The sequence below is a fragment of the Ictalurus furcatus genome, chromosome 10 (genome assembly GCF_023375685.1).
Source record: "Ictalurus furcatus strain D&B chromosome 10, Billie_1.0, whole genome shotgun sequence".
Classification (NCBI taxonomy): domain Eukaryota; kingdom Metazoa; phylum Chordata; class Actinopteri; order Siluriformes; family Ictaluridae; genus Ictalurus; species Ictalurus furcatus.
Window position 1 is genome coordinate 13,235,213 of NC_071264.1, and position 15,007 is coordinate 13,250,219.

At 37.8% G+C, this 15,007-nt stretch overlaps 1 protein-coding gene across 3 annotated transcripts; it reads left to right on the forward strand.

Moving 5' to 3' along the window:
- The first annotated feature begins 5,600 nt into the window (after window positions 1-5,600).
- On the forward strand, window positions 5,601-14,782 carry mbd3b (methyl-CpG binding domain protein 3b). 3 transcript variants are annotated; one of them, XM_053634215.1, is made up of 8 exons: window positions 5,601-6,011; window positions 7,287-7,346; window positions 8,963-9,122; window positions 11,024-11,161; window positions 11,789-11,879; window positions 12,029-12,206; window positions 12,905-13,057; window positions 13,637-13,727. In XM_053634215.1, the coding sequence occupies exons 1-7, from the start codon at window positions 5,992-5,994 to the stop codon at window positions 13,050-13,052; spliced, it is 795 nt and encodes a 264-aa protein (XP_053490190.1). In that variant the 5' UTR covers window positions 5,601-5,991; the 3' UTR covers window positions 13,053-13,057; window positions 13,637-13,727. The 3 variants fall into 3 exon arrangements, with proteins under 3 accessions (XP_053490190.1, XP_053490191.1, XP_053490192.1); XM_053634216.1 differs by having other exon boundaries at window positions 7,290-7,346; XM_053634217.1 differs by lacking the exon at window positions 7,287-7,346 and having other exon boundaries at window positions 5,603-6,011; window positions 13,637-14,782.
- Window positions 14,783-15,007: the final 225 nt, after the last annotated feature.

Here is a 15,007-nt window from a genome sequence, read left to right on the forward strand (position 1 = left end):
TATCATTATTTTGACAGCCCTTACTGCTTCCTCAACACAGGGAGGAAAGGGAAATTCTACATCAGATTATAAATAAAAAACAGTGACTGGCTGTGTGAAGTTTACATAGTTAAAATAATTGGGGTCCACTGAATCCCAAATTGCCCCCTACTTCTTATCAGCCATAACATTAAATCCACCTGCCTAATATTGTGTAGGTCCCCCTTCTGCTTCCAAAATAGGTCTGACCTGTTGAGGCACAAGACCTCTGAAGGTGTGCTGTGGTATCTAGTACCAAGACATTAGCAGCAGATCCTTGTTCTGTAAGTTGCAAGGTGGAGCCTCCATGGATCGGAGTTGTTTGACCAGCACATCCCACAGATGCTCGCTTTAGCAATTGGGAATTTGGGTTTTGTTTAATTTTGTTATATACAGTGGCACTTGAAAGTTTATTAACCCTTTAGAATTTATATATATATATATATATATATATATATATATATATATATATATATATATATATATATATATATATGTATGTGTGTGTGTGTATATGTATATATATATATATATATATATATATATGTATGTGTGTGTGTGTATATATATATATATATATATATATATAAACCTAAAACATCAGATTTTCACACAAGTTCTAAAAGTAAACAGAGAACCCAGTTAAACAAATGAGACAAAAAATAATATACTTGTTTATTTATTGAGGGAAATGATCGATTATTACATATCTGTGAGTGGAAGTATGTGAACCTCTAGGATTATCAGTTAATTTGAAGGTGAAATTAGAGTCAGGTGTTTTCAGTCAATGGGATGACAATCAGGTGTGAGTGAGCGTCCTGTTTTATTTAAAGAACAGGGATCTATCCAAGTTTGATCATCACAACACGTTTGTGGAAGTGTATCATGGCACAAACAAAGGAGATTTCTGAGGACCTCAGAAAAATTGTTGATGCTCATCAGTCTGGAAAAAGTTACAAAACTATCTCTAAAGAGTTTGGACTCCACCAATCCACAGTCAGACAGATTATGTACAAATGGAAGAAATTAAAGACCACTGTTACCCTCCCCAGGAGCGGTCTACCAACAAAGATCACTCCAAGAGCAAGACTAATAATCTGCAAGTTCACGAAGGAACCCAGGGCAACTTCTAAGGAACTAAAGGCCTCTATCACATTAGCTGATGTTAATGTTCATGAGTCCATCAGGAGAACACTGAACAACAAGGTTGCAAGGAGAAAGCCACCACTCTCCAAAAAGAACATTGGCTCCCTTGTGCAATTTGCTAAAGATCACATGGACAAGCCAGAAGGCTACTGGATAATGTTTTGTGGACAGACGAGACCAAAATAGAATTTTTGGTTTAAATGAGAAACGTTATGTTTGGAGAAAGGAAAACAGCATAAGAACCTTATCCCATATGTGAAACATGGTGGTAGTATCATGGTTTGGGCCTATTTTGTGCATCTGGGCCTGGACGGCTTGCCATCATTGATGGAACTATGAATTCTGAATTATAACAGCGAATTCTATAGGAAAATGTCAGGATATCTGCTCATGAACTGAATCTCAAGAGAAAGCGGGGCATGCAGCAACACAACAACCCTAAGCACACAAGTCGAAGAATAAGGTTAATGTTTTGGAATGTCCATGTCAAAAGTCCTGACCTTAATCCAATAGAAATGTTGTGTAAGTGTAAGGGCTTGAAGCAAGCAGTTCATGTGCGAAACCCACCAACATCCCAGAGTTGAAGCTGTTCTGCACTGAGGAACGGGCTAAAATTCCTCCAAGCTGATGTGCAGGACTGATCAGTTACCAGAAACATTTAGATGCAGTTACACCAGATACTGAAAGCAAAGGTTAACATAATTTTGCCACTCACAGATATGTAATATTGGATTATTTTTCTCAATAAACAAATGACAAAGTACAATATTTTTCTCACTTGTTTATCTACTTTTAGAACTTTTGTAAAAATGTTATGTTTTAGGTCATATTTATGCAAAAATGTAGAAAATTCTAAAGGGTTCACAAACTTTCAAGCACCACTGTATGAATTCTTGACTCTGATTGGTCAGAAGATGTGGATTATATTTCTATAACAGCAGTTCATGTGTTCTAGCTGTAATTCAAGTCAGATATTTATTAATGCTCTTATTTTAATACATTTTTATTTCTATGGTAATTTATTCACAGGACTTCACAGGAAGTTCATAATCCAAGACTAATAGTAAACTGATTTTTAAAATGTGCTATGTAACAAACAACAAAAAAATAATTAATTGAAACTAATTATAATTGTTGATGGTGTAGTTATCTGTAAGGAGACATTTATTTCATATTTATAGAAGGAGGCTCAGTGTAAGCACTTTGTCAATAAGTTTCCTGCCATGCAAAAGTCTTCAAGACTGCACGGTCCAGTTTTTTGTCTTATTAATTTCAAGAGAAAAGAAAAATGGAATGCCTGTCTGATGTAAGTAAAGGATAACTTAACATTAAATGTAAGTATAAATGGTTAAAAACTGCACTATATTGTGAAAAGTGTGTGTACACCTGACAATCACACATACATGTTGGTCTTCCCCAAACTGTTGCCACAAAGCTGAAAGCACACAATTGTCTAGAATGTCTTTGTATGTTGTAGCTTTAAGATTTTCTTTCACTAGGACTAACAGGCACAAAATTCTTCCAGCATGAAGACCCCTTTGCATAAATCTAAGTGCATAAAGAAATGGTTTGCCAAGGTTATGCAGAAGAACTTGATTGGCCTGCACAGAGCCCTGACCTCAAACCCACTGAACACCTTTGGGATGAACCGAAACGCTGACTCCTCATCCACATCAGTGCCTGACATCATTAATGCTCTTGTGGCTGAATAGGCCGAAATTCCACAGCCACATTCCAAAATCTAGTGGAAAGCCTTCTCAAAAGATTGGAGGCTGTTACGGCAGCAAAGGGGGACTAACTTTGGAATGAGATGTTCAAAAAGCACACATGGATATGATGGTGGTGTCCAAATACTTTTGGCCAAATAGTGTACGACATAATGTTCATTACTGAATTAAAAATTGTAATTGCCATTGATTTCATTACATTTTGACTGTTGATTATTTTCCTATAACAGCATACCACATTGTGTTTTATTCCTTACTAGCTATAACCTCAACTTAATGTGAATACAGCTGTTGTTGTTGTTGTTGTTGCTTAATCATCTTCAGTGATACGACTGGATAAGAGTTCATACTCACAGACAATTGCATAGTGTCTACTGAAATATCACCCAATCCGAGTACATTAGGCAGGCTGAAATGCAGGCTGGGGAAAATATTTTTAGCAGCAGAGGTTATAATTTTGTGCAAGTCTTGAGCATTTCTACCAAGACCTTTAAAGGACTCCAGCTGTAGTGGACTGGGGAGCTGCATGGGTTGTGGCTCTGATCTATTTCAGACACCAGTGGTTTTTTCTGGATGATGTATCTTGCAAACATTTCAATTGCAAGAAGAACTAGAAATTGTGTTATACAACAGATATAATGGGTTTACAGAGGTTTTATTAAGCAGTGTGTATTTATTCAGGTCTCACCTTAACATAGAATTAACAGAGAATTTTACTTTTACATATTGTACATTTCCTATCAGATTTTATGTTTTGAAATATCAAATGATGCACAATGCCATTGAATATCCCATAAGCAATGTACATCAAGGGATTTATCTCTGCCACAGAATTTGCATCAGTGCCTTCTTTAAAAAGTGATCAAATTGACACATTGTTAAACAAACCTGATTCATTCTGCAGCTGGTTTTTGTTCACCCAGACAGCTCTCTCTTCTCCGGTCTTAAGCAGAGAGGACCGAATAGTTCCCAGATGGTGGTGCACAATTTGTGCAAATTGTCAAGCACTGATGCAGTTGAAGTGCAGCTACACTCGACTGTATGCTTTGTCACTGGCTGGTTGAGTCTTGAATCTTGCAACATGACATTTGAAGTATTCAAATAAATTAGGTTTTAGGTTTGTCCATTCAATTGAATCAGACACATTAAAAACTATGCACAGTTATTTATTTCAAGGTATGATGAAATATATTTTCATATGTAATACAGCTGTATTATTGCATTTCTTTTTGATTTTTCTTTTTGAATTTTACATAACATGCAATAGCATGCTAATTGAAGTCCGTGCATTAATGGTGGGCACAAATATGGCTAACTTCAGCAAATATGGCTGAACTTCTGAAGTAAGATCAATGCATCCCCATAACACTGCTTGTGTGTGCCTGTGTGTGTTTTGTGACCTGGGTAAGGGCTTTGAGAGTTGTGAGTGCAATGTTTACTATCTGCTGTATTCTGCTAGTCTGTCTGAACCTATAAAATTAACAGAAAAACATAGAGATGTTTAGAAAGCTACCACTTCCCATGGCACTTGTGACAATTAGATAACTTTATTGTGAGTTAGTGTAAGATGATTTACGTGAATATTAACGCATTATTATTATTATTATTATTATTATGAAAAACAAGCACTCTGAGCTTCACCTCATGGTACATATATTCAATGACGATATATTACGCTTTGTATTTTGTTAATGGCATGGCACATTGGCACAGTGAGTAGCACTGCTTTCTCACAGCTCCTGGGTCCCAGGTACAATCCTGAGCTCAGGTTACTGTCTGTGTGGAGTTTCTACACATTTTCTTCCTGTATCCATGTGGGTTTCCTCCCACATGTCTGTAAATGCATTGGCTATGCTATATTGGTTACCCTAGGTGTGAGTGAGTGTATGAATGTGTATGTTGCCCTGAGATAAAATGGTGTGAAGATAACTGAAGATTAATGAATTACAGATTAATAATAATAATAATAATAATAATAATAATAATAATAATAATATACTGCTTTAAAGTGGAAGGTTTTCATTTCTAAACATGATGATTTTAACATATGTTAATTTGGTAGTTTAAAGGCTATATTGTATCATTGTGTCACCTTTGTCAGAAAGGAACCAGAAAATATTTTGATATCTATTGTTTTGGTACCAAAACTAACCAACGGGAAATATTGAAATCTTAAGATCTGGGCAGTTATAGTTAGTTACATTAAGTCACCTTGTGTTTCCATGATTTTTTTTAGGTTGGAGAACTCCTTGTTTTCATAAATCAAGTTGAACAGTGATGTTCCACATTGTTCTCTCACAATGTACACCACTCTAAACCACCACAGGATAAGAGCACAGCTAATAATGTGTTCTCTCTCTCTCTCTCTCTCTCTCTCTCTCTCTCTCTCTCTCTCTCTCTCTCTCTCCCCCTCTCTCAGCCTCTGCTTGTAACTTCTATACTTGTGACACAGTCAGTGCTGATATGGTTGATTCTATAGGGATACCCTAAAGACTGCTGTTTGACAACTACAGTGTAGAGTTGTAGAAGCGTACTCATTTATAATCCCACTATCTGGTGTCACCCAGAAGAAGATGGACTCCCTTCTGGTTCATCTAAAAGGTTCTTCCTCATGTCATCTCAGTACTTTTTTCCTTCCCAGTGTCACCTCTGGCTTGCTCATTAGGTATCTAAATATAAATCTACAACCAGCTTTCTGTAAAAATGCGTTGTTGTTTTTTTTTTTTTTTTTTTTTTTTGACCATTTATACTGTTAAAAATGCTATACAAATAAAATTGAATTGAACTGGTGCCCATGATGGAAGGATCCCTCACCTCCTACACCCCAGTGTAACCCCTGAGATTGCTGCATGATGTGCTTTGTTAAAACAGCGTAGGTTAATTAAACCACTCCTGTTTTCACTATAATCACACATTTAAAAGAAACGTGTTGGTGTAAAGGGTAATCGAGGGAGTTTCCAGTGCTTGTACAGGTCCGGAGAGTGTGATTGTCCCTGCAGGGCGAATGATGTCTTTCATTAGTCTCATTGCAGGGGGAGGGGAGCGCAAGTGCAGAGCAGAAGAGGGGATTTAACGATCAACCAGGAGACACCCAAATAGCATGCAAATGGAGAAAAACGAGTAAGTAGCAAATGCAAATCTTACATTTAAACACGTCCACGTTTTCCTTCTTGCAGTGAGATCACCGTGCTGGCTGTTTGTATGATAATAAAGCAGGTCGGTGGCGTTTTTAATTTTTTTTAATATTTTTTTTTATTGTTGTTGTTGTTCATTTGAGTAACCGAGCAGATCAGCTTTCCTGTGCACAGAATGTAAGATAATGCAGGCTCTCTGTTCAACTCGGTAACAAAGCTAGCCTAGCTTTCCCTTTCACATGCGAGTGTGTGGAGTGCGGGACGGGCGACGGTGTTGTCGAAATACCATTCAAAATGTGTAAAAAATTAGCTTGTCTGCTTACAGGTTGGCCTTGTGTTATGATTAATGGACCGAGTCTTTTTTTATACTCGGGAACCTTACGGCTAAGCGGTTCACTGTATGTGTGTGTGGGGTTGTTTTTTTTTTTTTTTTTTGCTAGCTAAACTAAAACTAGCCGCATATCATTACAGCTTTATGACATGTCCGTAACAGGGTACTTATATTTCCACGCGTCCTAACACGTTTACTGACGGTCAAAAACGTTAAGACACGCCGTTTTTCTGCCATTTTCATTGAATTGTAGAGTTGATATGGCCGAGCCGAAAACAATCGTAGGATTTGTCTGCATACCTGCAGCCTTTCAGCTTTGAGTCCGCGGCGTCGCGCAGTCGGGAATGAATTACCTTTATGTTATTTTTATTTTTAAACCCGTAATTTAAAAAAAAAATTACGACTTGACACAGAAATGAGTCAGAAATGATATCAGATGTCAAAACTGAATCGGAGTGGGTGGTTTCTGTGAATATGTACGTTGGAACCAACCCACGAACCGGCTTTTTACAGTTCATCAGCATGCTCGTGTTCTTCAGGATGTCCAGGTACTTCTCTGCTCTGTCCCCGAGCCTGGCTATAAAGATTCGCTAACGGGACTCATATAAATCTGGACCCAGACTAATAAACGTTTTGGTGAGAAGTATAAATGATAAAACTTTGATAAATGTGTCCTCATGTGCCTCAAATATAGTTCCTACTGAAATAATAACATCACGCCACACCAGACCTGGAGACTGTAAAAGGGAAATAAATGTTCAGGAAGAAAGTGAACAGAGTGTCTTTCATCTTATGACTCAAGAGTCAGTCCTGTTTCAGTTCAATGGCTTAAAACAGAACATAAACACAGTTTCATCTCCTCTGGACCGAGTAAAAAGGCAGAATGCGGACAGTGACCCGAAATAGACCCGATTTGTTTCTTTTTTTTAGCAGAGGTGAGGAAGAGGAGGAAGAGCACAGGAGAGAGGCGGGTCGGTTGTTTAGTTTGTGGTAGGCTATTTATTATTATTATTATTATTATTATTATTATTATTATTATATCCCCATTTCATTTTGCACATCTCGCAAGCTTGAGAACACCGGGCATGACATCTTCATGTGACCAGTCATACTCAATATTTATGTAACTTCATACTGTGTTTGCATCTAACCAAAAAGGAAGGGAAGGGGCACACACACACACACACACACACACACACACACACACACACACACACACACACATTTATCTGTGAAGATATCATTATTAATTATGCTGATTAATGCTACATCTACACCTAAATTCAATCCTTATCCTCTGTAACCAAAAGCAAACATTTTATCTCTGTTAGTTTTTAAATGAGAGCTAGGTTCCCTGGTGGACTAGTGGTTCGCATACAGTGCTCTCACTGCTTTGGCCCAGGTTTGATTCCTGGTCAGGGAACCGACTATACTGGAGGGTGGCACGAGCCAATAGACTCTCGGTGCCGGTCCCAAGCCTGGAAAATGGGGAGGGCTGTGTCTGGAAGGACAGAATCAAAGTATACGGACGGGTAATCTGCTGTGATGACCCTCAATGGGAGCAGCTGAAAGAGAGAAAAAAAAAAGTTTTTTTAAATGAGAGCTGCAGGTTCATTTAGGTTCAAGAAAAAAAAAAGCTTGTAGATAGGAATATCTGACAGTTTTGATCTTATGGGGATATTTAGTCCCCATCAAGATATAAAAACATGCTCCTTCCACACATACTTTACACAAACAGAGCTTGGCTTTGTGTGAAACGTGGTGAGTGTAGACAGAGTCATGCCTTCTGACAGCTGCATGGGGGAAAAAAACCCAAGACAATGTGAGCACTCATATTTGCATGGTAGACAGCTTGTGTGGAAAGACAGATCTAAAGCCTTAGCTTGCATACCTGGATGCACACTTCATGTAAAAAACTGGAAGTAAGACCTGTATGGATCACTCATATTCATCTTGTTTAGAGGAGAGTCTGCAACAAATGGGAAGTCATTTAGGCCATGTCACATACATGTCATAATATGCATGGATAACTTTCCGTGGTATCAGTACTGGGTTGATACAAGTATATTTTTGTTTCTATATTATTAAACCTTACATAACAATGTAGGGTTGACTTGGATATACACTTTAGCCTCACAGTCAGAGATACGATTACATAACGTAAGCATTGTGATAGTAAGAGGTTGTATTTAATTATCTAATGCTGACATATTTTTTCAGTTGAAGTTGAAAACATTTCTGTACAATCCCATTGGATAGGAAAAAACCTAGTCAAGTTGTATGAGCACAGTAATTGATATTAGTATCAATCCTTAAAAACAGTATCAGTGCATTGTGGAGATCATTCATAACATTAATCATTGGATGTGTGTAACTTTGGGTCTGGTGTGAAACTGCTCACTGAATTTGGCTTAACTAACTAGGCCGTGATCACTGCATGTCACAATTTGCTTTTCCATTTGTTAGTTGTCTGAAAAATAACCCCATCCATTTTCATCTATTATCTGTTTTTGTGCCAAAACCTTAACCACAATATTTCTTTTTTTGTATTGTGCATCTGTTGATTGAAATGGTTTGCATAAGATTTGTCCTATTTTTCCTGTCAGTCCCGCTGGTAAGAAGTTTCGCAGCAAGCCTCAGCTGGTGCGTTACCTTGGCAACTCCATGGACCTCAGCTCGTTCGATTTCCGCACAGGGAAGATGCTCATGAGTAAACTGAACAAGAACAGACAGCGGCTTCGCTACGACACCAACAGTCAGACAAAGGTGAGGGCAGATTAATCCCTGAATGTATAAACTGCTGCATAACACTTACAAGTCCCATGGTTACGTATGACCTCTGTTTTTCGTCATCTGTTAATAATAATAATAATAATAATAATAATAATAATAATTATAATAATGAAAGCTGCAAGCAGCATTGTCGGGGGCCAAGCACCCAGACTCTGTGAGCTGCACATTCATAGATGCGCTACAATTGTTGCATAAGCAATCACAGGAAAGCAGAACCATAGCTATAGGCAAAGGGATTCAAGAATGATAAGTAGTTTCATGCATTTTCCAGTCCATTATGGGAAAACTGTTTTGAATATCAAAGTTCCTTTGATAACCGAAATTTGGTTTTTGGTCGAAAGAGAAAAAAGGCTGAAAATATATGTTGCCACGCCCTGCCCCTCAGTGCCCCGATGGTTATTGTTGCATGGCAATATTACTAGATCCGCGATTTAAAGAACGTTACTTTGACGTGGAGAAAAAGCAGTGTGCACGGGAAATGATACAGGCAGAGCTGGAGGTGATGAATGCATCTGCTGAAGGATTGACACGCAGCACAGAGCAAAGTGTACCAGAGAAACGGGTGCGTACAAGTGATGAGGCGCAAATTCACTCACTTTCTGAAGTTTGACAAGATTCCTCAGGAAAGCACCTCGATCCACAGCAGTGCCACAAGCACAGCTACGCTTTCCATTGCGTGTGCAGATTGCATGCAGGTATTTATCTGCCCAAGCTTCAGCACAGAGAGTGACAAATTATTCAGTTCAGCACCTCATGTCTCTCCTACCAGAAAACTGAGCAACTTTTGTTCTTGAAGAGAAGCCTGCAACTTTTGCTTAAATAGAAAGCAGTCCAATTTGCTATATGTAACATTAAAATTTGTGTAGCCCTGCAAAACTTTGTTATTGACTTGTGGCTACATCTGTTGTTTACAGTTTGAGGTTGGTTTTAGTTCTATTGCTGCTGTTTTGCACTGTTGATTTGCACAATAATCTTTAATTAAATGGAAAGTGGAAATATGTTTACATAAACAGAATAGAGGCCTGGTTCATTACTTGACTGCTGTTTTGCATATCATAATAGTTTTCTAGAACTTTACATTATTTGGTTAATTGGATTTTTAAAAAAAAATCTGTTAAATTTGATTGTTACAGAACTGAATGAAGAATAATATTTCATATTGTTTTTGTTTTGGTGTGTTAATTTCAATAAAACTGCGATCATTTTATTGATTTGTAGTTTTTAAATTCAGATTGTGTCACATAATGGAAGTTAGGACAGATGCAAGTGCAGATAAGAGCTTTATTAAAGAGAGGCAGGCAGACAAATCCAAAACATGAGACAATAGCGTGGACAACAGGCAATAGGTCAGGGGATCGGCAAACAGGCATAAACGAGGCAAAACAGGAATCGAGGACGAGGGCGAGAACAAGATCAAAGCTAGGACACAAAACACGATGAACATCGGCTTGGTAAACGGAAACTCATGTAATACTTCATGTAATTGTCCTCAACCTACTCGGCAAGCCTGTGGATGGGGACGGAGTCATCTTCGCAGAGAGCACTCCATTCAGGATAAAAGTGTATCATCATATGATAATAATGATCAGACAGAATAACTTTGTATTGATTTTCATTGACTCTTTCCTTTAAGGGGACAAGTGGATCCAAATCTTGCTAGCAAAATGCCCCTAACAGCACAACCGCTTTATCCTTTAATTTGTCTCCTTTAATAATGAATTAGGTAATCCTATTGTTTATGCACAATAATCTCTAACCATTTCATATGGACACTTTTTTACGGCCAGTGTCCATCCACAACATCTCTGTGGTGTTTGAATATGAAACTTTCATCGCTGTGTCATGAGTTGTATCCCATGTTGTGTGTGCTGTAGGGAAAACCAGACCTGAACACATCTCTCCCAGTGCGACAGACAGCCTCTATCTTCAAACAGCCCGTCACAAAAGTCACCAACCATCCAAGCAACAAAGTCAAAACAGACCCACAGAAAGCCGTAGACCAACCAAGACAGGTACTTAACTATGGGACTAAATATAAAACAAAATTTGAACTAAGTTTTTTAGAGAGCACAGAACATTTTGCTCATATTTTGTATGACCAATTCTGGAAATATTGCCATCCTTTATCAGCATGGACATAAATGATTGTGTAAAATAAACATTACACAAAATGTTTTAAAAAGTTGCACTTAAAAAAATTGGACAAACCGCTGACCTTTTTTCCTAACAAAATAATTTTTATATAAATGTCTTAACCCCTTAATCTCCTAGATTTCTACTCCTCACTAAGTACATACATTTACCTATTAGTCTTATAGTAAACACCTAATAAGGAGGCTATAAGGAGAAACATCTGAAGAGGAAAACTTCAGTATAAGACTGAATACAAAAATTTTAAAGAATTAAAAAACATACACTGTACACATGAAGAATATTTAAAAATAAATGCAAACAAATTGTTATTCTTGAAAATTGCATTACAATTTGATTCATTGATTACGTGTGATATTTCTTCTGTATAAGAATGTTTGCTCATTTTTATGGCCTGTGGCAATAATTCTGGAGCTGACTTTCATCAATAAGTGTGTTTCTAATCTGTATCTATTCACTATTAGAAATGGTCTGATTTTTTTCTGCAGTTGTTTTGGGAGAAGAAGCTGAGTGGTCTTAATGCTTATGACATAGCTGAGGAGCTGGTGAAAACCATGGACCTACCTAAAGGTCTACAGGGTATGACAGTCTCAACACACCTTACATTAAAAATGTCATTTTTAAAGGGTACCTCAGATTTAAACACATTTATGAAATTATGATGTTAACATTTATTACATGATGAAAAACCAGCAGGACTTCAGTGAGGTGGCTTTGCTCTCCTGCAGGAGTAGGTCCTGGGTGCACAGATAAAACTTTGCTGTCTGCGATTGCTAGCGCCCTGCACACCAGCTCTGCTCCCATCACAGGCCAGCTGTCGGCAGCTGTGGAGAAGAACCCTGGAGTGTGGCTGAACACGACCCAGCCGCTCTGCAAGGCTTTCATTGTTACAGACGAGGACATCAGGTGAGATTCATGCTGTCTGGAAGTTGCTCCAAATATGGTGGCTTTTTGTCCTCATTCACACCAAGCATTAACATGTTGCCTGTAACCAGATATCAGCATCTGAATAATGAGCAGAGGTGGGTAGTAATGCGCTACGTTTACTTCGTTACATTTATTTGAGTAACTTTTTGAAAAAAATGTACTTTTAAGAGTAGGTTTAACTGGCCATACTTTTATTCTTACTCAGGTTAATTTTTCGTCACAGAAATGAACTTTTACTTCACTACATTCAGGGGCGTTCCTCCGTTACTGTTAAACGTTAATGAATATACCTCCCCCAGTACAAAGACATGCTGTGTAGGCTTATTGGCATTTCCAATACTATCCGTAGTGTGTGAGTGTGTATGCAGTTGTGCCCTGTGATGGGTTGGTACCCCGTCCAGAGTGTCCCCTGCCTTGTGCCCTGAGTTCCCTGGGATAGGCTCCAGGCTCTCCCGTGACCCTGTGTAGGATAAGCAGTACGGAAAATGGATGGATAATATTTTTTTAACTAATTAATTTTTAATTAACTAATTTTTAGTATGATTTCACTTTTGAATCTTACATACATCAGAGCTTAAGTTGTAATGATGTGGACCCCTTTATGGGGACGCTTTTATTTTTATTATGGAATAATTACCTTGTATGAATTGTATGTTTCATATTGATTGCTTGTTTAGGAAACAGGAGGAGCTGGTGTACAACGTGAGGAAGCGTCTGGAGGAGGCTCTCATGGCCGACATGTTGGCTCATGTAGAGGAGGCTTCCAGCGGTGGAGAGGCACTTAAGGATGAGGGAAACTGTCATGATGACAAAGAGGATGTATAGCGAAGGTGAGGACACATGCAGCTCTCACTGATTAATGAAAAGTCTGGAAGAACTGAGAACACGGGAAACCGTGAGATTCTGGATTCTGAATTTCAAGTGTTTGAGGAATGGACAATGACATTTATTTTGGGAAAGAAATTCCAAACTAAAATTTTGTGTAATCTGGTCTCAAGCTGTGCTGAAAGAATTTAATATTTTAAGGCACTATGAAACAAAACATACGGACAGACAATGTAAACGAGTTAACAAGAGCTCTCAGAAAGCAGCAGTCTGTCTTCTCTCATAGTCCTGAGATGAATTATGTTGCTGTGACAACTAGTAAATAACAACAAGAGCTTAGAGTAATTAGTTTCCACTGTGTTTATTGTTCGAAAGTTCCAGCACTTGAATGTATTAGCAACCTGCATTGTTTATTATAGTCATATGAATAGGCCAGTCACTAATACCAATTTGAAAAAACCTTACAAAATAAATAATATAAATAACATAATATGTATTGCAGCCTGTTATTGAGAAATTTTATCTTAACATAAAACATCGCATTGTTATAATAGATAACTGCTGCACAATCTCTCTTTTTTTAGGGCAGCAATACATGCCTGAAACTACCTGGATACAAGTCTATCAACTCAATCATCTAATGAGGACCAGAACTCCCTACTCCAGCAGATCAGCTCAACTTATTTACCAAGATGCTCTAGTCCGGCTATGAAGGACACTAATCTAAACCCACTGGTTGGGATTTCTTTCCAGGGCTGTCAGTTTGGATTTTAGGCATTGATTTTATTTCTGTTTTTCATGTGTATAAGAACAAACCCTTTGCAGATTCCAGAGTTGAAAGTGGCACTTCCATGTGTTTGGGTTGTGTCTGAGGGAGTGATGTGACAATCGGGGCAAACTTAAATCCTCCTGTCTAAGTAAGCACGGAGGCTTTATGATATCGCCGAGAATACCTAGTCCTTAATGATGCAGGAAACTAGGATGTGATGAAAAGAATGCAGTTAGTGTTGTACAGTGTCGGGCTCTGTTGAAGGAACCTCATGAAATGCATGTAGAATTTTGGATGTTTGATACATTTATTCTCCACAGTACAATTTCTGTACTATGCTCAACATCAAGTCCCTCAAATCCCCTAATTCTGGCCACTTGAAGACAAGAGAACATCAGAACCTCAGCTAACCGAATCTCACATAAACTGTAGGAATTATAAAATGTAGGTTTCTTATGATTCGTGTTTTAATCACCCCTGATTATTCAGTATAAAAATTCAGTGTTGGTTACAGATTTAATGATAAGTTCAGTATTCTACTCTGTTTTTTTCTTTCTTTTCTTTTTTTTTAAAATTGCCTCACGTTTGAGTTACATGTTGTATCATAAACGTCCACAGTTTTTGTACGTTTGTATGCTTAAATTAGCATATTGACCTTAATACATTCATAAATGTTTATCTTGGGCACAATAGTTTAGAGATGAACAAAACAACTCACACCACAGATCTTCATTTGTGCTTCATCAGTCTGTGGTGTTCATTCACATGACTAATGTTGGTCCATTTGCTGTTCACATTTTTCACACGGAACTGGATTAAAATCTGAATTCAAATGTGAATGGTGACTCTATATAGTACTGCAAAAAACAGTTATTGTTTTTCTGAATGAATGCACATTGCTAAGTTGAAACTACATGTTTGATTTAAAAAATATATATATGTTAGAACTATGGTTTAAACATGTACATCAATTGTTGAACTTCCTTTGGCATTTTACAGAGTAAAGTGTTTCTGTATGTTTTATGAGTGACTGGTTCTCATTTGGCCTTTTACCAGCGAATCAGGAATGCATCACGATGCATTGTATTAACCCAGATAAGCTCTTTAAATGCTAATTATTGCACCAATGCTTGTTCGGCAGCAGTAATTAAACCTTACTGTCCCTCCCAGTGTCCACGTGAAGATT